The sequence below is a fragment of the Dermacentor andersoni genome, chromosome 3 (genome assembly GCF_023375885.2).
Source record: "Dermacentor andersoni chromosome 3, qqDerAnde1_hic_scaffold, whole genome shotgun sequence".
Taxonomy (NCBI): Eukaryota; Metazoa; Arthropoda; class Arachnida; order Ixodida; family Ixodidae; genus Dermacentor; species Dermacentor andersoni.
In genome coordinates this window covers 29,859,249-29,880,057 of record NC_092816.1, presented here as the reverse complement: position 1 = coordinate 29,880,057, position 20,809 = coordinate 29,859,249, and the positions used below count along the sequence as shown (strand labels likewise).

General features: G+C 44.9%; 2 protein-coding genes across 2 annotated transcripts in view; both read left to right on the top strand.

Moving 5' to 3' along the window:
* Window positions 1-2,736, top strand: part of LOC129380075 (lipase member K-like) — a 46,615-nt gene extending 43,879 nt beyond the window's left edge. The window contains exon 10 of the mRNA XM_050168028.3: window positions 581-2,736. Within this exon, the coding sequence (XP_050023985.2) occupies window positions 581-829 (249 nt within the window). The 3' untranslated portion in view covers window positions 830-2,736. The remainder of the gene's footprint in view (window positions 1-580) is intronic.
* A 59-nt stretch (window positions 2,737-2,795) lies between these two features.
* Window positions 2,796-20,809, top strand: part of LOC126518174 (lipase 3-like) — a 28,120-nt gene continuing 10,106 nt past the window's right edge. Inside the window, exons 1-6 of the mRNA XM_050168022.3 lie at window positions 2,796-5,466; window positions 12,972-13,197; window positions 14,947-15,058; window positions 15,241-15,391; window positions 17,994-18,086; window positions 20,541-20,696. Of these exons, the coding sequence (XP_050023979.2) occupies window positions 5,344-5,466; window positions 12,972-13,197; window positions 14,947-15,058; window positions 15,241-15,391; window positions 17,994-18,086; window positions 20,541-20,696 (861 nt within the window). The 5' untranslated portion in view covers window positions 2,796-5,343. The remainder of the gene's footprint in view (window positions 5,467-12,971; window positions 13,198-14,946; window positions 15,059-15,240; window positions 15,392-17,993; window positions 18,087-20,540; window positions 20,697-20,809) is intronic.

Sequence of the window (20,809 nt, the reverse complement as noted above, 5' to 3'; positions counted from 1 at the left end):
CGAGAATGTACTATAATTTTACTCGATTCCCTCTGTCTCCAGTGCAGTCATCCAAATAATAAATCAACTTTCGATTGATATTTCCAGCCATACCGTGCCGATAACTGACCTTGTTATATTTTTTGGAATATATAATGTCATCCGCCCAATTTTAGGTATTTTTTGCTTTAACTTTTCCTTTCTTTAGCATTTTCTTTCTTTGCATAAACTGATTCCTTTCCCTGAAATGCAGCATTGTGTAATATGCCTTATTGACTGCGTTAGTAAACGCGTTAGTAACCTGCATAATGTCCAAATAAAGGCTGATAATCCTTGCACATGATGTCTTTCTTTTATGACGATTGTTCTTTCATTCAAAGTAGCACATTGTAATACCATTTACAATGTGCTATATTGGAGGCTGTAAGGTGTGAATGAATGAATGAATGAATGAATGAATGAATGAATGAATGAATGAATGAATGAATGAATGAATGAATGGGTGGAGCATATTTGTATAAGTCCACTCGCGTTAGGTATTCAGAGACAGAAAAAAAAGCCATTGAAAGCAATTCAAGGCTGTTGCTTTACTGTGATACAGGCGACGCCCCCGGAGTACGACTTGGGACGCGCATCGGCGCCTGTGGCCCTGTTTTGGACTCAAGCGGACGCCCTGGTTTCGGCCGAGCACATGACTACCCTGCGTGAGAAGCTGCCCAACCTGGTGCTCGACTTCCGGGTGGCGGACGATCGCTTCAGCCACCAGGAGTTTGCCATCGGCGTCACCGCCAAGGAAGCCGTGTACAATGACTTGGTGGACGTGATGAAGCGTTTCTCCGGACAGACTTAGGAACTGGCGTTCAGACGGCACAACGAGAAGACTGGGAAGAGTGGATTTGCTCAGACTATTGTCGTTGTTACTTGAGGTTACTTACGTCTTCATCAGTGGCCTTAGATCGCAATTGCTGTGATATAGTGACTAGCACGAACAACACTACGGAACTAAAACTGAGACTGGACTGCGCATTTATTTGAGCATACGCTGGCCTATTTGCATGTTTTTCTGAATAAAGTTTGTCAGTGGATGTCTAGCGCTCTGTCCGGTCCCACATTTTCCCGTGGTCTTGTTCGTGCTAGTAACAGCAAATACACCAACCCCAACAAGCCCAACTTTCTGCATTAATTAGATCGCAAGCCCGTCAGTTTACGGGGGGCAGTAAGAGAATACCAAGTTTATCTTTAATGTTAAATAATTACCCTCCTGCAATACATTCAATGCAACATATATTGCGAGAGTAGGCTTGGAAAGCCAGAAAAGCGCGCAAGAATGAAAGACGGATGCCGACGTCCATGTCAAGTTCCCAATCTACGACTTCATAAATTCTTACAGCCTGGTTAATTTTTCCCGGTAAAAGGAGCTACATTTGGTTCTAATAGAACCAACTACTGAACTTGCCAAGTTTGAGGAAACTTTTACTGCGGCACAACAGCCCAAATACTAGCTATACGCTTTGACCAACGCGACGTTGCACTGACCTACCGGTGAGAAATTGAAAGAAAATGGAAGTTCGGCTAACATTTTCTCTTACAGTGGTCAAAGTCTTACCGCAATATTGAGGAAAACTTAGCTTGCAAAGAATACTTATCAGTAAAAACTCATTTAATGTATCTCTTTAGTGTCCCTTTGAAGGAGTTATTGGGCTCGTGGCCATCAAGCGCCACGCAAAATTGAGCCCAAATTGCTGTTAAAAATAATCTTTAAAGCGTATGCAGTGGGCATTCTTGGGCGGTATTAGCGAATGCGACACATACCACTACATTTATCTCCTACGAAAAAAGAATATCTAGCTAAACAGATGTGTTGTTATTAGTGTTTTTAATACTATTAAAACACTAGTGTAGTGTTTTGCGTGTTATGAACTAGTGTTGCAACAGAGTGCATTAATGATTTGTTGACACTGTTTGTTTTATTGTTACTTTTTAATGATCTTGTTGTCATTATGACTGACTCGTTATAGAGTCATTGTGTGGACATTAGCTGCAAAGACACCACCGCCAAAGTCTTCCAGTTTATCAGGCTATCTAAACAAGAAGGTGGGAAGGCGTACGTTTAGCCTAAATTGAAAGTGCAAGTGAACTTTCATTAGAATCAGGGACACAGGCAAGGGGAACATTCCAGGAAAACTCAACCTCAAGCTTCACTTGCGGACGTGGCACTTACGATGTCCCGGTATGACTTCACATGTTTCGCAATCTTTTCATAGATGCGGACAATTTGGGCACACGAAAAGTCTGCAGAAGTTCCGATATTGAGCGCTGCTTTGTTTCGAAAAAAAGAACTGATTCTTTATTGGGTAAACATAAATTAGCACAAACATCTAGCATTGGCCCAGTCTTTAACGCCGCCAGAGAGGTGCTCCTGGAATTTCAAACTTGGCTTTCCCGCTGGTTTCTACTTCACATTTGGCATACTAAAGTGTTAGCTCTCAGCAGACGTCGCCCCTTTGTTATTTGTTAAGTGCACTATGTTAGACTAGATTGGCTTATGATGTTCTGCTTGAGCGTTTAACAGACAACACTAGAAACAGGCATATGATTGGTAGTGTTCGTTATAAAATACAGAGAAAACGTACCTGTGTACACGCAGCTGCATGTATAGATGAAAAACGCAATGATTATAGATTTGTAGTGCATTGAGCTAAAGAACAGCGCTGTCGAAAACAATAAAGAGTGCCACGTGGCATGTTCCAATCTATCCGCCCAGTTTCCACCAGAGCACCTGCACCTCGAATGTCCCATTTTTCTACGGACCTTAGGGCGGCAACACATACCCTGGTGCGACAGTCAGCCCATCGTAAGCCCCTTCAACCGCACTTGCTGCGCCCTTGCCCTGTGTTCGAACGCCGCAGCAACACCTTTGTCATTTCCATTGATGGTGGCCGACCGGACACCGCTGCGCTTGAACCCCTCAAGCCAGCCCATACTGACGACACGTCCGTACAACCACCTTGCCCCAGCTGCGACCTCGTCAACTCGACTGACTACCCTGTACAAGCCGCGCACGCCAGAGCACATCCACTCGTTGCACCGCGACGTGTCTCGTGGCGTCAATCGCTTGTCGATACTACGTTTTCTCTAGGGGCGGCGTTTACTGTAGAGGCTGCACCTCGCTCAAGGCAGCGCCATCGTCGCAGCAGCAGGGACACGCAGTCTCGCGCTGCGTGCGCTCCCGCCAGGGTTCGTCGGCGCTCCGTGCACCTACTGACGCAGTGATAATAAATCTCCTCTACGCCTGCTCCATCCAAAGGCACAAGAGGGGAATAAGATGACTTGAATGCTTATTTGCGAATGACGTAATCGGCATTCATAGAAGGGCCAGGCAAGGCGAGTTATCGCTCACTATCGAAGCAGCCATTGTAGCAAGAGGTGTACGACATCCCTCCCCTCCTACGAAAAATAGGCTCGCTCTCTCCCTCTATTTATCTCACTGGCAGGGTCTATCTCCTACACATGGCCTCCTGAGCTCGCTGACACCACTGACTTACTCACTTTTTCACATCCCCTAGCAAACTCACTGGCTGGTTCATGCACTCAGACATCTTACTTGCACACAGCAACACGCATACCCTAAGCACAAATATACACAGTTACAGAGGTTCGACTAACGCTGCCGCGCTAACTGTATTCGGCTTCCTGCAGATCACTCTTCTTTCCTTTTGTGCGATTAGTATTCTTAGTGTACTTCAACTGGTTTCCGGTGTTCGTTTGTGTCCGGATCTAACCGTTTTCCTATCCCACCAACTCGGATCAACAATTATGTGCCACTGGGAAGTTGCCGCTCTTCCGTTTTCCTTTCACATCAACTTACATAGGTCAAAAATTGTGTGCCACTTGGTATGTGTCGCTCTTCCATGAACCTCTTTGATGGCAACATGAATCACAAGATATGTGCCACTGGGCACGTCCTATTGGCCACTGGACACGTGTCTTTGGGTTTGTGCGGCTGTTCAATTAACCTCTTTGACTCCAACTTGGGTTACTGGGTATGTGCCGTTCTTCAACGACAAAAAAAAAAAAAAGATCGCAGTTTCGCCCGAAAGGCGAAGAACCGATTGATTGCGTTAGGAAATTAGTAGATAGCTATACGAAGTATGGATAGTAGTTTTATCGGCTGTATAAACTTGTAAACGTTCGCTTGTTAAGTAAATTAACAATACTATAATATGTAAGCGCGACTAAACGAGGTGGTAGAAAGAAACAGACACACATAGACAGCGCTGTCTCTGTGCGTCTGTTTCCTTCTACGTTCTCCTTCAGTCGCGCTTACACATTCTATCAAGGATTCGAAGCAACTAGCCTGCTAACGTGTTTTAACTGAGTGAGGAACTCGTTTGGACCCTTCCAACGGTGGACGTCTGAGCTAAATGCTACTATTGTGCTAGTAGATGCGGTCATTATACACGAATACAAGTTATAGGCTGTGACAGTGCGTAGTTTGCGCACCCGCAAACAAGTATATGGGCCAGCAACTAGTCCAGCAGCATGTATTACGTATTTCTCTATTCCCCACTCTATTAATTTATACTCCGCTTCCACTTTCCTTAGTGCAGAGTAGTAGCAAACCAGATTTCTTTCTGGTTAAACTGCACGCCTCATCACTGTCTATATATGTCGCACTTTTGATCGTGAAGCAGATTTATCCGTGTCAAACTGCTCCGTGGGGATGAGTTCATTAGGCCCGACACTACACGTTCGCTCATCTGGGCACTCCGGCGTTTAAACACCATGAGAATTGAGCCCGACTCGACATCTTTCCGTCTCCCCAAATCTTTCCTTTCCCGGACCTCCTGAAAGACCGAGACGCTACCGTGCACACTAAAGATGCTTGACCGCTACGTGAAAGGGTCGAAACTCCAGAGTTTAGGAACGTTAGTTAGAAAGCATTGCACCTGTGTTTGTAGCGGACCAGCAGAAAACCACTCGACGCCTCTCGTTGTACAACAAAAAATAGCGCCACCATTGACAGAGCGACGCGCGTAAAGATGTTAAGCAGCCAAGGTCACTGACTGGACGCGAGTCGGAACGCGACGATAACGAAGCAAATAAAAAATATAAAAAAGACGGGACGGAGGGGCAAGAGGGTTGGTTTTATCGGCGTTCCGTTTCCATGAAACTTCCCGTTGCATATTTGTCACTGCTCGCGATACTCCCGAGTAAAGGTTTAGAGAGGTCAGATACCGAGACGAATCGTTCTTTCTGTTTTGTGCCGAACGCTCCACGGAACGGAAAGCGTTACGAGCATTCGCTGAGTGAACCGCTCGGCAGCCGCTACTCGCATTACTCACTCGTGGACACCAAGGCCAGATGAAAGCGCTTGGAAGAAAATACCACACGCTGTGGGCAATTGTGGGTCTCCTGACGTCCCTACTACTCTGGCTGCATCAACTGTCGGTGGGCAACGTGGATCCAGACGCCGAAAGGAACGTGGTAAATACGCGATTGCCTCGTTATTTCGCTTGTTGTTTTGTACGTCGTTTATCTGTTTTATGCTGTTTTGGATATCGATGCGCCCATGCATCGTCCCCAACATTCGGGCTGATTTGCTTTGTTTACTTCAAGTCATCATGTCGTTATAACAATGACGTCATGATTATGCTAAATAAGGAGACATAAAACATTGAAGAAGAGAAGTAATCGCGTAAGATACCACGTCTTTATGAAGTGTGAGCATATTTGACGGACGATATCGAGATAAGTTGCTAGTACTTATTACTCTTTCTTCCTCTGGGAGAATGGGAGGGGGGGGGGGGGCGGAGGCATGCATACGAGAAGCAAGCATACTTAAACGACATTTTATATGCGTACGACCTGGTCTCCTCTCTGGAAACGTTTGCAAGTGGTTTAGCTGAAGTATAATATAGTGTAGGAGTGGCCCTTTACTGAAAAGAGTCGCAGGTCCATTAAGAACTTCCAAAGACAAGGTGGCGACAACAAGAAGCTAATAAAACGCCCAGGGTGAGGTTTGACTGAGCAGGGAAAGAAAAAAAACGCTACCAAGGAAATATTCAGGCAGGATTTTGAAACGGCAAATAAAACAGTGAACACATTATTGCAAGGTATTCCAAGACTGATGACTGCTGTGGTATATGTCGCATACGAAAGTGCGACGACCTGCGCCTAGCTTGCCACCAGCCAAAACGAACGATGTCATGCCGCAGGCTGTAGCTTTAGCATGTATGTTGTAGTCTAGGCTTAAGGCAAGACTGGCCTCAATTAACATTTTTCGTTAAACGTGGTGCCTTGTGTGGAGAGTATCTGGAATCACAGTGATTTGTCTCGGTCACGCATTGAGCTTTGTGTATATACTCTTCTATAACGGGGGTCAAAATGAGGAGGTTATTACAGTAAAAAAAAAGAACAAAAAAGTAATGGCCTCGAGGTCAATGCTTCCGACCATAAACAAAAAAGTACCGGTCGTAGATAATCATTAGGGCTAACGTTTAGGCTGTCTAGTAGTGCACGTTATTAAAAAATAATGGAGCTCAAACTTACCGCGGTGACATCAATTATGATTAGCTTTGCGTACCGCTAAATTCGCCGAGTGACGCATCAGTTACTCAGTTACACGCCTGTTGCGTTAGCGAGCATAACAGGAGAGGTCACATGAAGTTCAAGGTCACATGAAGCCACTCCATTACGGTTGGCTTTCCTGTCACGTAAACAGATGCTTGCCCATATATAGTAGCAGAAAGTGTATTGCACGTGTACTAGTAAGGTGTAATAGGGTGTAGTAAGGTGTAAGGTGCAACACTATAACTTTTGAAGATAGAGAGGGAGAGACAGAAGAAAGGGGAAAGGCATGGAGGTTAACCAGATGGGAAGGTCCGGTTTGCTACCCTACGCTGGGGAGAGAGAGGGGGGAGGGGAAGGGGAGGTAAAGTGATAGCAGGGTAGAGATAAAGAAAGAAAGGAGCATGACATACAATCACAGTCGGTCACTGTCGCCCCATACCGTCCGCGCACAGCATAGTAGCACTTGCAGTACTATAAACATCTGTTCAGGCTACAGCCGCTTGTACAATTCTGTTGCTCTTGAATACTGCAACAGTGCCCTCGTCGTTCTCCGCTGCGATGGCTTGTGATGTCGGCATTCTAAAATAAGCTCCTCTGTTAGAGGTCTTTGGTCAAAGCGCGCTAACGCGATTGCGAGCGATCGTCTCTGTAAATTGTTGCGAGGACAGTCACAGATAAGGTATTGAAGAGTGTCCTCGCTACCCCAGTCATCACACGAGGTGTCGTCCGCACATCCGATTCGGTATGCAAAAGACTTAGTGAAGGCCACCCCTAGCCATATTCGACAAAGCAGGGTAGCTTCGCAACGGCTGAGTCCAGCTGGAATGCACAGGCGTAGAGAGGAGTCTAGGTTGAGCAGCCGGTTGTTTTGAGAACTTCCTGCGTTCCACGAGGAGAACGTGATATCACGGGAGAGCATTCGAAGTTTTCTAGCGGCATCTGTCCTTGATAACGGTATCGGCTCCTCTTCGTCGCCTTGAAGAGCCGACCGAGCAGCGTTATCGGCGTGTTTGTTTCCTATGACGCCGCAGTGACTTAGAAGCCACTGAAATGTCACGTGGAGTCCTTTCTCAGTCAAGGTATGGATCAGTTCTCTAATCTCGAATACCAGTTGTTCGTGTGGTCCGCGCCGCAGGGCTGATAGCAAAGACTGCAGTGCTGCCTTCGAGTCACTGAATAAGATGAATAGAATACTTCTGCACTAAGTGGAAGCATTCGATTTGATTCCAATTCAAGGTACCGAATCGGTGTTAAGGTTATCTGAACCTTTGAAACACATTTACAGTGATAAAGAAGACGACATGCAAATCACGAAACGCACTCGCACGCTTGAGTTAAGATCTTTAAGTGACAAGTTCCCAATTTATAATTCACTTCGTCCTTATCTGTTTCCCTTAGCCAGCATATCTACAGCCGATTTCCCACTGTGGGTATGCGCCAGGGACACTCACAACGATCATAACTTAATTTGCCGTATTGTTTTCTCTTTCCTACTGCAGGGTAGCTTATCGGGTTCAGCCTGGATAACCTCCCTGGCTTTCCCTCATGACTTTTTTTCTCTCTCTCTCACCCAGAAATTCTACCAACCACTCCATGCACATATTTCTCACAATATATTTGAGCAGCGTTGGTTGTTTTTGCAACAAACGCATTCGACCACCTTCGTTGCAAGGTGCGAATGCGGTATTCGTCCGAAGCTGCCACCACGTCTGCTCTGTCTTTTCTGGAAGAGTGCGCAATGACCGCGGCGATAGGAGGGACTAAAGCCTACCGGGGTACGTTCGCGGGCTGCGCCGACTTTGTTGGCTTTCCATTTTATCACGTGACGCTCACTCCTCCTTCATTTACTTCCTCCATGACCACTGGAAGATCAATTCATGTGTTGCTTCTCGTATTCTTCAGGATGGTTAAAGGTATGTTCAAGGCATGGTGTGTACCAAGTTTTCCAAATTTATCATATCCAAAAGAGTTTTCTTAATAACTATCGAAAATGTATTTTTTATAAGAGCACATTTTGACTTGTTTCGCCCAAAATTGCATGTTCTATTGTTTGCAATGACGAAGTAATGCCTACAGGCTACAGCTAATCATGAACCATTATCTTCACTTTTTACGGGCATGCTTTTACGAACTAACTAACTAACTAACTAACTAACTAACTAACTAACTAACTAACTAACTAACTAACTAACTAACGAACGAACGAACGAACGAACGAACAAATACATAAATACATAAAAGAACAGAAGACAGAACGCTACATTTGACAATCGGCGGATCCCACGTATTTGTGGGAACCGGTGTTAAACGAAGCTTTCGGAGATGTTTGCGCAAATGGTAAAGTAAATGTTATTCAAAAGTAACGTAAATGAAGTGCTATTTTATGCAAATAATATGTTATTTGGCAATAGAATGTTTACGCAAACGTAACACACTCAGACAAGTCTAACTTAATGACGCAAATGCTTAGATGGAGATGCTGCCTGTATTTTATGGTGAAAAAAAATGCACATTAAAAGCACGCACCCACTACGGGGATGGATTATGTTGCCACCTTCTTGCGTGCCTCTTTCGTTGCACTAAACGACTGGATCCTGCTAAGAGGGACCCCTGCCCTCCACAAAGTATTATACCACAGCTTGCTTCTCCACCCGTTAAAGAACGAAACAATTAACTTAATTTGGGCAGTTTGTTGGAAACACCACAGGTGTTGTCTTTATATAGATATTTCATTATTAAACGTCCTTTTCTCTCTCTGTCTTTGTTAATGAGACAGAATAATCATGAGGAAACCAAAGCGGTCCGAAAACAGTGACATGACGACTACGGCCCTACTAATACTTCACCTCAAGAACATAGTACTAAAAAAGCCCGTGAGACACGCCCAAGTATTACTTATGACTAACCTCCACTTTAGACGGACCTTAAAAGAAACCAACATGACTAAACCGGAATGACCGCAGCTGCATGACAATGATCGCATGCCGACGATTGCATGATTACGAAGCCGTCACTATTGCATATGGAGAAGGATTGACGACGAAGGAGTGGAGCGACAACGAAATGATGAAATCTGAATGACGACGATAGAATGACGATGACAGCATAAGTGACGACGACAGATTGACGAAGGCGGTGTGATGACGATGGAATCACGACTACCTAATAATTGCTCCTGCATTGAGATGACAGCATGCCAATGAGTGTGCAATTACGAAGGCGTCATGACGACATATGAAGAACGAATAACGACCAAGCAACATCAATGGAATGGCGGCAATGTGGCTATGGTGTTGGGCTGTTAAGCACTAGGTCGCGGGATTGAATCCCGACCACGGCGGCCGCATTTCGACGGGGGCGAAAGGCGAAATACACCCGTGTACTTGAATGTAGGTGCACGTTAAAGAACCCCAGGTGGTCCAAATTTTCGGAGTCGCCCAATACGGCGTGCCTCATAATCAGAAAGTGGTTTTGACACGTAAAAGCACATAATTCTTTAATGACGACAATGAAATGACGATGACCGAACGACGACGACTGAGTGACGATGACAGAGAGATTGACCACGGCGGAACAATGACGATAGTACCATGACGGGAATGGCAAAGACACAGTAACGATGGCGGAATGATGATCTGACCACGACGGCGTGAGAACCATGGGAAGACCACGACGGAATAACGATAGCGGCACGACGTCGACAGCATACCGAGGACTGCATTATTACGGTGGGTGGCCGCTGCACGACGACGTGATGACGACGGAATGATCATGGCTTGACGACGACGAAGTGACGAAGATGACATGTGACGAGCGATAGGCGTCAAACAAATGGCGATGACGGAATGATGGCGATGGACTATAATCGGTATCTGGTCGGCGCTATTCCCGTATGACGAAGGAATGACGGCGACGACGTGACGACAAAAGTGTGTTGGTGTTGGAGATCACGTCGGCGCTTGCGTATATCATTCGCGGAACCCGAATAATTTCCCTCTGCACTATATTCGTTGCTGGTCTGCATTATACCCGGGACGGCACTAATGCATGACAGCAGCCAGCATCTGACTGATAGCAACGCAAATGCTTAGATACAAGCAATACGTCAAGTAGTTATATCATCAGAAGGACAAAGTGAGAGAGGCTTGAAGACAGTAGCAGCTAGTCCCCAGAAATTTTATTCAAGAGCCCAAGAAAGCTTCGCTATAAAATAATATTTTTTTTTTCGCAGCATTTTGCAGGTAGCTGGCTTTATAGAATCCTATGGCGTTCTTCAAAAGGTACCACATGGACCAACGTGCATTTCTAAAGCAAGCAATTCTGCATGCCGCGAGCGTGTGTGTGACGACAGAAGCAAGACGAAGACGATGGTATGACGGCGATGCCATGACGACAGTTTTGTTTTTGCTTCGCCGCAGAAATGTTACAACGTGTTCCGTTACGAGCTGAGCCATCGCCGAAGGTTGTGCACTCTGGACGCTTACTACACGTGACGTACAGGAAAGATGGAAACCGGCACGCGAGCGCACGTCGTCTGTCTCGTGGCACGTGATGCGACACACGCGTCGGCCGTGTCAAATAGCTAGTTGACGCTGGCACGAGACAAGCATGCGTGGGATCACGTGACCAAGCGGTTACAGCATCCGTCTGCTGCGCCTGGAGCCAGAGGTACGTGCGATCCCAGCTTCGGGCACTCGAATTTTCTTTTTATTGAAAAGGCCCGAGACGAAGCGAGACAGGAACCCACCTATACCTGCTTACCAGGAAGTGCCTGAGATGAGACAAAAAATGCTTCGCATTAGCACAAGAATATAAGCACTAATCCAGCGATGTGGTCTGTCTTCTACTACCCTGAGGTGATACGTGACAGCTCTTAAAAATTCTATTTCACAAACACAGTCGGTCTTTCTGCCTTGGCGCCTCAGAAAGCCACGGATGCATAGCTCGATGCACCACAACCTTGCTAACTTCCAAACGCAGCTTTGCATAACTTAAACGTGTTTGCATGAGACGTGCGCCAACAGATAGCTTTTTGCATTTAATCCCGTGTTTTTTCCCAGAGGCACGTCAGAAATAAATCATGAGTGATAGGGCGTTGTCAGAAAGCGCTTGGCTGCTTTTCAGTGCTGAAAGATTGCTGTGCGGTCACTTTAACGCCCCTTGCCAGTCACACCAAGTATCTGCAGCGGCAAGAAACTTCGATTCTGGGAAACCGCCCAAAAGAGTTAGGAGATATGAAGTAACCCGCCGTGGTTACTCAGTGGCTATGGTGTTGGGTTGCTGAGCACGTGGTCGCGGGATCGAATTCCGGCCACGGCGGCCGCATTTCGATGGTGGCGAAATGCGGACACACCCGTCTGCTTAGATTTAGGTGCACGTTAAAGAACCCCAAGTAGTCGACATTTTCGATGTCCTCCACTACGGCTTGCCTCATAATCAGAAAGTGATTTTGGCACGTAAGACCCCATAATTTTTGAGATATGAAGTGGTTGGCCCTGGTTCGAGTTACAAGCATTCTTGTCATGAGAGGCCGATCTAAGAAAAACATTATTTCATCATAGACTGCTACAATATGCTTCTAAACTCTATTTTCATTTCTTGGACTTAAAAATGTTGATTATCAGCAGGAATAAAAACAAGGCCATGCTTTGCTTGAAATCCGCGCCCTAATTTCAGTGCCGCTATAGGTCACTGTGACGTCCCTAACTTCATTGTCTTTCGTCGTATTTGTACAGTTTCAGAGCAGTAAAACGTCTACAAACTTTTCAGAATTAGTGAATGGTTCATTTAGAACACAATGTAACCACTTTTTATCGGTAAACAATTAACTGAAGAAGATTATGTGATATCTATGACGTCAAGAGAAGCTTGTGCGGGAGTTTCAAAGGAGACGTCACTCCCTGTTCTTGGTTTCCCCTATTTTCAGCCTTATCACCGTCAAAGGGAGCTTTTCAATCCTAGAAGCACAATTTAATAATAAAGTTAAATTTATTATTTATACTAAGTGTACAATTAGATCAGTGTTAATACAGTTGTAAATTGTAATTACGATTAATATTCATGCAGTCATCAACTTCCCAGAACTACACTTGTATACAGAGAGCCATCATCCATGTACCTCTAAGAAAATCCAATCGCCCCAACTCATGACAGCACGAAAGAGTTGATGAAGGTGTAACAGACAAACGCATCTTATCGTTTAGTTTCTTTTTTCATGTAGCTATCTATGACGTTAACTTCTCCAGCACACTGTTCTGTTGTATATCATGCTTCTTTTTTTTCGCAAATAAATGGAAACGCAAGCAATAAATAGGTGCGGCATTCGCCAAGCTGAAGTCATGAAATGTTAAACTAAGTCATATGTACCAAATAATTAATTAATTGCGGATTAGTATTTAGCACTGCCATATTGAACGCAGACGGAGATAATCGCCGACAAGGGCTACCTGGTGCAAGAGTTCGTGGTGACCACGCGCGACGGATATGTGCTGCCCCTGCAGAGGATCCCTTACGGTCGAGATGAGCTCCGGTCATCGTCCTCGTCGCCTCCCCGTCGCTTCCAGCCGCGGCCGCCAGTGATACTCATGCACGCACTTCTTTTCTCGTCCAGCGTGTGGGTAGTCAACGGGCCCGAACAGGGCTTGCGTGAGTACATTCGGAAGAAGGTGTTTTTCTTACTGCAACACCGGTCAATAAGTAAATGCTCTTGCGTGTGAGACATAATGCACTTAACGTAGAACCAGCTAGCCGATCTTTGAGCACTAAATACTTGGCTGATGTTTGTGGAGCCGTCGTAGAGGCTATACGTTGAGGTGCCATCTGTGGAGATGGTTAAGGTGCCACACGCCTGCACGATGAGTAGGGTTGAGGTCGCACCGTAATCATACACTTCGTAACCAAGGATGTCAGTCATGCTGGTGAGAAAGTCTTAGAAGGTGAAGTAGGAAACTAAGAAAGTGCAGGGAGAGCGAGGTTAAAACCAGTTGCCTACCCTTTACTTACCGGGGTTGAAGTGAAGAAGAGACGCATACTTCTGCAGCTCTAATGGGAGCACGGCTCAATGTCTGTAGGGAAAGGGAAGTGGGAAGAAGGATGATAGAAGAATGAGGGCAACACCGCGCCTAAGCCCTTCTTTGGTGACGATAGTCTGGATTCTCTTCTGCGACCGTGTGGGCGGCGATTGTCCAGTCTATCCAGCGCGGTCGAGAGTCGCAGGTCAGCGACATAGTCTGCGTCAACGCCACACCGAGCCACAAATGGTACACGAGCGTTAATTTCACGGTCGTGCTGCCGGATCTTTAAAGCGACCTGCGTTGGGGGCAGAGTCTAGGTACGTCGGCGGCTCGTAGCTTTGTGTGTTCTGTGCATCCGCGGCGCTCGCTTTGCGTTCAAGCCATAAACCGCACGAATGTTACTTCGCTCGCTGCTACTGCCGCGTTTCCTTACGCAGCGTTTTGACAGCGAGCGTCCGAAGTTATCGAGTGTGACATGTTCATGTTTGATGTGTGCGCTGACTCCACGCTTATTACTTTAGTTAGCAAGCGAATGTTTACAAGATGATACGGGCGATAAAAGTACTATCCTTACTTCGTATGGCTGTTTGCTAATTTGCTATCGCAATCGACGTTGGCCTTAATTAGGTGGCTCATGGGTCGAAAATTTCACCGTCTGGTTTTATGTCACTAAAATTTAGTGGCACCAAAATTAACGGCGGCAGTGATGTTTCGATGGTGGCACCAAACTCATGACCATTGGTAGGGGTCGAACCAACGGCATGGGTGTTAATTAAGGCGAATATCATTAAGGCAGAGTTAATTAAAGGGTAGTTAACTAAGGCACTCGAGGCCACGACCTCTGGTGGAAGTCGAATCTACAATCCTTGGTGTTGATTAGGTCGAAGTTAATTAAGACATAGTAATTAGAATAGCGTTAATCAAGGCACTCCGACCCACGACCTTTAGTTTGAGTCGAACCCTCGATCTTTAAATTTTGGCAGATTTTCCGCCTCATGAGCCATATAATGCTTTCGCAATAAAACAAGTAAAGAGAAAACAGGTAATAGGAAGTAACAACGCATTCAAATGAGAAGTCAAGTAATTTAGTGACTGTCTCGTGAGCACGCAGGCTTTAGCCTTAATCCACTTTGGCGTTTATGCTAAAGTTACGGTCAATTTTTGTGCCTTCACAAGACAAAAGTTTGGGGGAAGGTGAAAGCTTGAAGTGATGAGCAGTGATACAACAGGTCTTGGTGTTTACGCTGTTATGCTTCCGAGTAAATGCAAAACAACTTGACAAGCTCGTGATTATTACAATGCGACAAGAACAGGTTGAATCAGCAGACGTTGCTTAGCTATTTTATTTTAAACGCACGTTACGCCTTTTTATTTGCTGCAGCCTATGTATTGGCGGACGCTGGTTTTGACGTGTGGCTGGGTAACATGAGGGGAAACAGCCAGTCCGGACACGTCAACTACACGTGGTACCAGAAAGAGATGTGGGATTTCAGGTGAGATAATATATTCCGTTTTGGTTGTGCCACAGTAGTGTCACGACACCAATCAGCTGATATTTTGGAGGACGTGTACCTTCAACATTGAAGTGCCTAATATATATATATATATATATATATATATATATATATATATATATATATATATATATATATGGGTATGTGTGTTCTGTTTGCAGTCTGGATGAAATCAGTGAATTCGACGTGGCAGACACGATCGACTTCGTGCTTAACGTCACTGGTCACAACAAGACTCTCTTCGTCGGGCATTCCCTTGGCGCAGCAACGCTGTTAGGATTACTTTCTGAGAAGCCGGAGTACAACAACAAGGTTTGTAAAGCACACACACACACACACAAAAAGGCATGACAAGGCGCCATGCGAATCAGGCCATTCCACCAATGATTCTAAGGTGCTGCAACCGCGAAAACCTTGAGTCGATTCGAATAGAAATGTTGGAGCAGCAGAGTGGCGCAGCGGAAGCGTGCTGGGCCCATAGAAATGTTCGAAAAAAATTTAACTTAAAGACGACTTGTTTTAGCACTGAAACACGCTGGCACAATGGGCACGGGACGAACGAGCTGCCATTTTCATATAATTTATTTCCAGAAAAAAAAAACAGAAACTTACGCTTACACACGTTACATGCTATGCGCACTTGCAGATCGCAAATCTTTCCGGGCAATCAATTTGCTTGTTTATTACAGAGAAAGAGAGAGAAGCCATGCTGAAATAATCACTGCCTTACTACTTCATATTTAGGTAGGGATTGAGTCAGCATGCGTGACAAAGTATCTGAACTGTCCGTCTGACTTCTGTCTGTCGGGTGCTAAAACAATTTCGCTATGTGCAACTCGACCAAATCACTACCTGAAATTGTAGACTATCGAATGAAAAAAGCGAGCATTTCCTGTATACAAACAAAGTAAGATACAAGAAAGGTTGCATTGAGCCCGTCTCATTCTTAATTTTTATTCATAAGATTACTATTTCATGCTATCTTATAAATGTAACGCCGTTAACAACTGGATGTCAGATCAACTAAGAAGCCTGTAATTGAGAAAAAAATTGAAAGGTTATGTTTCCGGTGCATTGTGACAAGCGCAGTAACAAAAAAAAAGAAAAAAAAAAATACAGACAGCGCGAAAGCACACCCACTTGATGAAGCGTTCGTTCGTGGAGTTACGTGTATTATATGCTACAGCGGCACACATTGTGTTGAAGGAAGCCAAACAGTGTCAGATCGGGCAAATAATAAGGCGTCTCTCTCAATCCAGACAAAAATTTGGGTGCTGCCTGTAGGGCGAGGCACACCTGCTTAACGATTGGAAAACGTTGCGCAAAATCGATCTCTGCCCATTTCCTCAAGAACTGGATCATATGTGCAACAATTGCATTTCTATTGGAGTAGAATTATTCAGAAGAATTTCCGCATTTTGTTTTTATTATTCGGGCTGCAAATAAGTACATACCCAACTCGTATCAATCTTGTTCAAATAGAAAAGAATGTTAGATTAGTCTGCATGACGGAAAAAAGCTCGAAAGATAATAAGAATCAGCGGTGATTTGGTGGCACATGCGAGAAACGCGTTAGAATTACGTCGCATATATATATATATATATATATATATATATATATATAGATAAACTTTGGACCCTTCTGCAGTCCATTCTATTCGTGCTCTCGAAATTTCGATTATTTACCCAACGCTACAAATATTCCATTGAATCCTACATATTACTGTGCTTCTAAATGTATGATCTCACTGAAGCACCAGAGTGTAAGAGATGAAATGACACAAGTATCGGTTACGGATGAAACGCGAGCAGTTGACATTCTAATTGATATTAAGAGGTAGAAACGGAGCTGGAACGGATATGCCTGGAACATCCTTTGAATGCTTAGAGTGCCTGAATATTGGTCGGCAAGGCAGTGAACACGACTTCGAGAATTAGGGTCAGTGCACTATTTGCTGCTGATATAGCCGACGAAGTGCTCATAGATGCTCCCGGCGGGGTTGCTTAGTGGCTTTGGCATTGCGCTGCTAAGCAAGATGTCACGGGATCGAATCCCGGCCGCGGCCGCCATATTGCGGAGGGGGCGAAATGCAAATATGCCCGTGTACCGTGAATTGGATGCCAGCGAAAGAACTGCATTATTATCACTTACAGCTCGCACTAAAAACAAGGATGAAGGAGAGAAACGAAACACAGCCCTCGTGTTTCGTCTCTCTTGTTCGTCCTTGTTTTTATGTGCGGCCTGTAAGTAATACTAATGCACATGTACCGACTCGCCAAGCTAGCTACCGTACTTCAGCTAAGGAACCGCTGGGTGGTCGAAATTCATCTGGAGTCCCCCATTACGGCGTGCCTCATAATCATATCGTGGTTTTGGCACGTAAAACCACAGAATTTAATTTACGTGTTCATGCCTACACGGTGCCAATCTCCGAAGCCACTTTCTTGATGCACATTTGCGCCTGTGAACAAACAGGATATCTTATGCATAGTGAAAGCATGACTGGGAGTTTAATGTTCTCATTGGCTTTAGCTTAACTGCATATGCCTACACTCACCCTTATTACCAAAAAATATGCATACTTCTGCAGAAATGCCTTTCATGCCGGAAAAAAAAATGAAGACGTGAGCAGTAAAGCTTCGCTGAACAAACGAAAGTGTTTATATGATTGATCTCCACCATCTAAGTGGCATACCAAGCCTTACAGACACAGACATAGTACTTTAGCAGAGAATGATACTGGGCGCACTCCAAAATTCATTAGATATTCACTAGGTTCACTTGCGCGTTTTCAATGCGCCACTTTTCTAAACGCTTTCGGCAATTGACTTATCATCGTTATCTTGTTTCTTCGGCAGGACAATTCGCAAAAACATTCTTTCTTATTTTCTTGGTTCTCTCATCGTCTCCTAGATATTGCTGTTTTCAGCTATGGCACCGGCGATACGCCTCCATAACATGACGTCACCAATTTATCGCATCCTGCCCATCCTGGACGAGCTGGCGGTGAGTAGAACATCCACGAGTTGTAGACGAATGCAATGCTCGCAAATTTCTTCACTTTGTACGGGGGATGGAGTTCACTGAAAAGTTTTCGCCTCTAAAAGCGTTTATTTTTTGTATTACATGGTATTTAGGAGATCCTGTCGCCTTTTGTATTGTACCCATTTAAACGCTTTTAAATGCCTACAGTACGAAATGCAACGCTATGCGGCATTTGAGCAACACTTACTCCAGAAGTGGATGCTCAAGTATCCCTTCCTCACACTTGCAAAGTCAATAACTGATCGACGATTGTCACTTACGGAAATTTCTCGATATCTATGACAAAGCAAGCAGAGTCGATCTTGAATGCAAATGGCGCGTTTCCTTTTAAAGGACAAGATCAATATTAAGTTATGCTGCATTTACTGAAGTTGTGTTACTGTAAGCTACAATATCAAAGCGAGCTTTCTTAGCATGAAAGGAGGCTTGGTACAAAATATGCAGAAACAAGAAAAAAAAAAGAAAATAAAAACTGGTGGAGAAAGCGCTCTGAAGGCCCCGCACACCTCGACTTAACGTCATAAATTTTAACAGCGTAAACTAGAATACACACATCCCTGATATCTGTCAAAGTAAGCGAAGCTTTCTCGGTTTTAGAGAACGGTGCGTTGAAACAACACATGGTATGCGCAATGTGCCGGTCTGTTTATTTGCAGATCACGTGTCCATGGTTTCGAATCCTTGCGTCATCAGCATGATGTCGGTCTGTGTACGGTGAAATAAGACGCGCACTTAACGGCTTCCTCGTTCACAATTCGTCTGGTGGGCACTTGATTGGTGGGTGAGCACCCACCCGAATCTCGACGTAGGTATCGCGTCGCTAACACCGGCGAGTGGCTACAAAATGCGACTGCTTTTCGTGTGCCTGATTTATTTACATACAACTGAAACGTTTATTGCAACCACTCGAAAGAAACAGCTTGGCTATAAATTGGGTTGTGATTCTTCAAGGTTACACAAATCTGCCGTCTTTTTTTCGTACCATTAGCTTTGACCAGAACTTACATGGCACCAGCCAGTTCCAAAGGGTGTATGGCCACATCATCATCATAATCATCGTCGTCGTCGTCGTCGTCGTCATCCTCCTCCTCATCATAACTATAATCGGAAGTGAGGGGCTCAGTGAAGTTCGCTCTTCATTAATTGGTGGACGATGAAAGCAACTGTTGCATTTTAGAGTCCTGATTAGCCATACGGCTACGATCGTCGAGCCGCACTAGGCCCCACAACATACAGGCGCTTTGCAGCTGTGACTCTTGGAAGTGCTGGATGCAGCCAGTGTTGCCAGATCCCTATGCAGTGTATACTACCTATTAGGTAAATTAAAGATAATATTTGAAGCTCTTGCATTGCCATCTTATAAACAGACCTGAAGTAAAAGGAAAATTCCTAGTTACTGGTAATCACAGTATTCACTAAAGAATATAATATATTTGCGCAGAGATAATGAGCAGAGTACATGGAGCTTCTGAATTGAGAAAGCCGAAATGACCATTAAATAGAAGAAAAAGGTCTCCAATCCACGCCGTGAAAATGGTTGGACAGCGAAGCTGTAAACGACAACTAGAACCATTACCCATTGTGACGAAGGTTAAAATTATTTATGTGCCGACATTGACATTCCATTTACGTAATTATTAGCGTGAGACGTTTCGACGGTCTGCGACTTGGCTCATGCACCTACACAGAGTTGACCAGAAAGGAGAGAAATTCGCCGCGTCTCGTATGCTCCCTGCTCTTCAGGACTCCTAACTATACGTGTCTTTTCCATAGTACTGTTACAACATAAATCAATTGCTAGACGGATTTCTTTACGCACCCCGAAAGTGTAGTTACGTCACTCCCGCTTCATATGCTACAGTCAAGCTGCCGTCGCCGCGACAGCGTGCGCAGCAGTAATCTTTACAGGGAAATGTATGCGGGGAGTGCTACGTGCTTCGCATTGCATGCAGGCGCAGGAGTGGCTGATCAATTATGTGATCCGGATGCTTGTTTTGAGCTTGTTATTTATTGAAACGTGTGCTGTTCTGTATGCTGTATGCGTGAATCCAAAGAATGCATACCCTGTCCGCTTCACTTGCTGAGCGCTTGTATCCTCTGCCTTACGAGGGTATGAGGCATTGGAATTAGGGGTATGAGCAACAGATGATGATAGTTTTCTGTCGACGTTACGCCACGAAGAAATCCCGGGATCCTAGCCATAGACAGCCTCGATCTAAAAAAAATTGTTTACACAATGAAGCCAACTGCCAACACAAAGAATGCCCACGTGATACTAGAAATTATTAATGCGGTTGTTGAGCTATTTCAGCCGGCACATATTCTTTCCTCTGGTCTATCCTTCTTCTAGAACACTGTGTTACGTGTCATTAAAACTGTTGTACGTCCTCAGTGGGTGTCTAATTGCTCGCGCAGGCGTTTTCAGCGCTGTTCGGCAGGTACGACTTCCTCTCCCACGACCGAATCATCGACTTCATCGTGACAACCATGTGCCGCTACCGTGTGACACGGGCCATTTGTCCATGGATCGTTAATCTTATTTCCGGCCAGCAGACCCGACCAATTAATGCGGTGAGCACACGCTTAAGAGATATGAAAGAAAAACGCAATGTCTACGATGGGGAAACGGTTAACTTTGGGTACTTTCACTGAAACAAACTTTAGAAGACTTGAATATGTCAAAA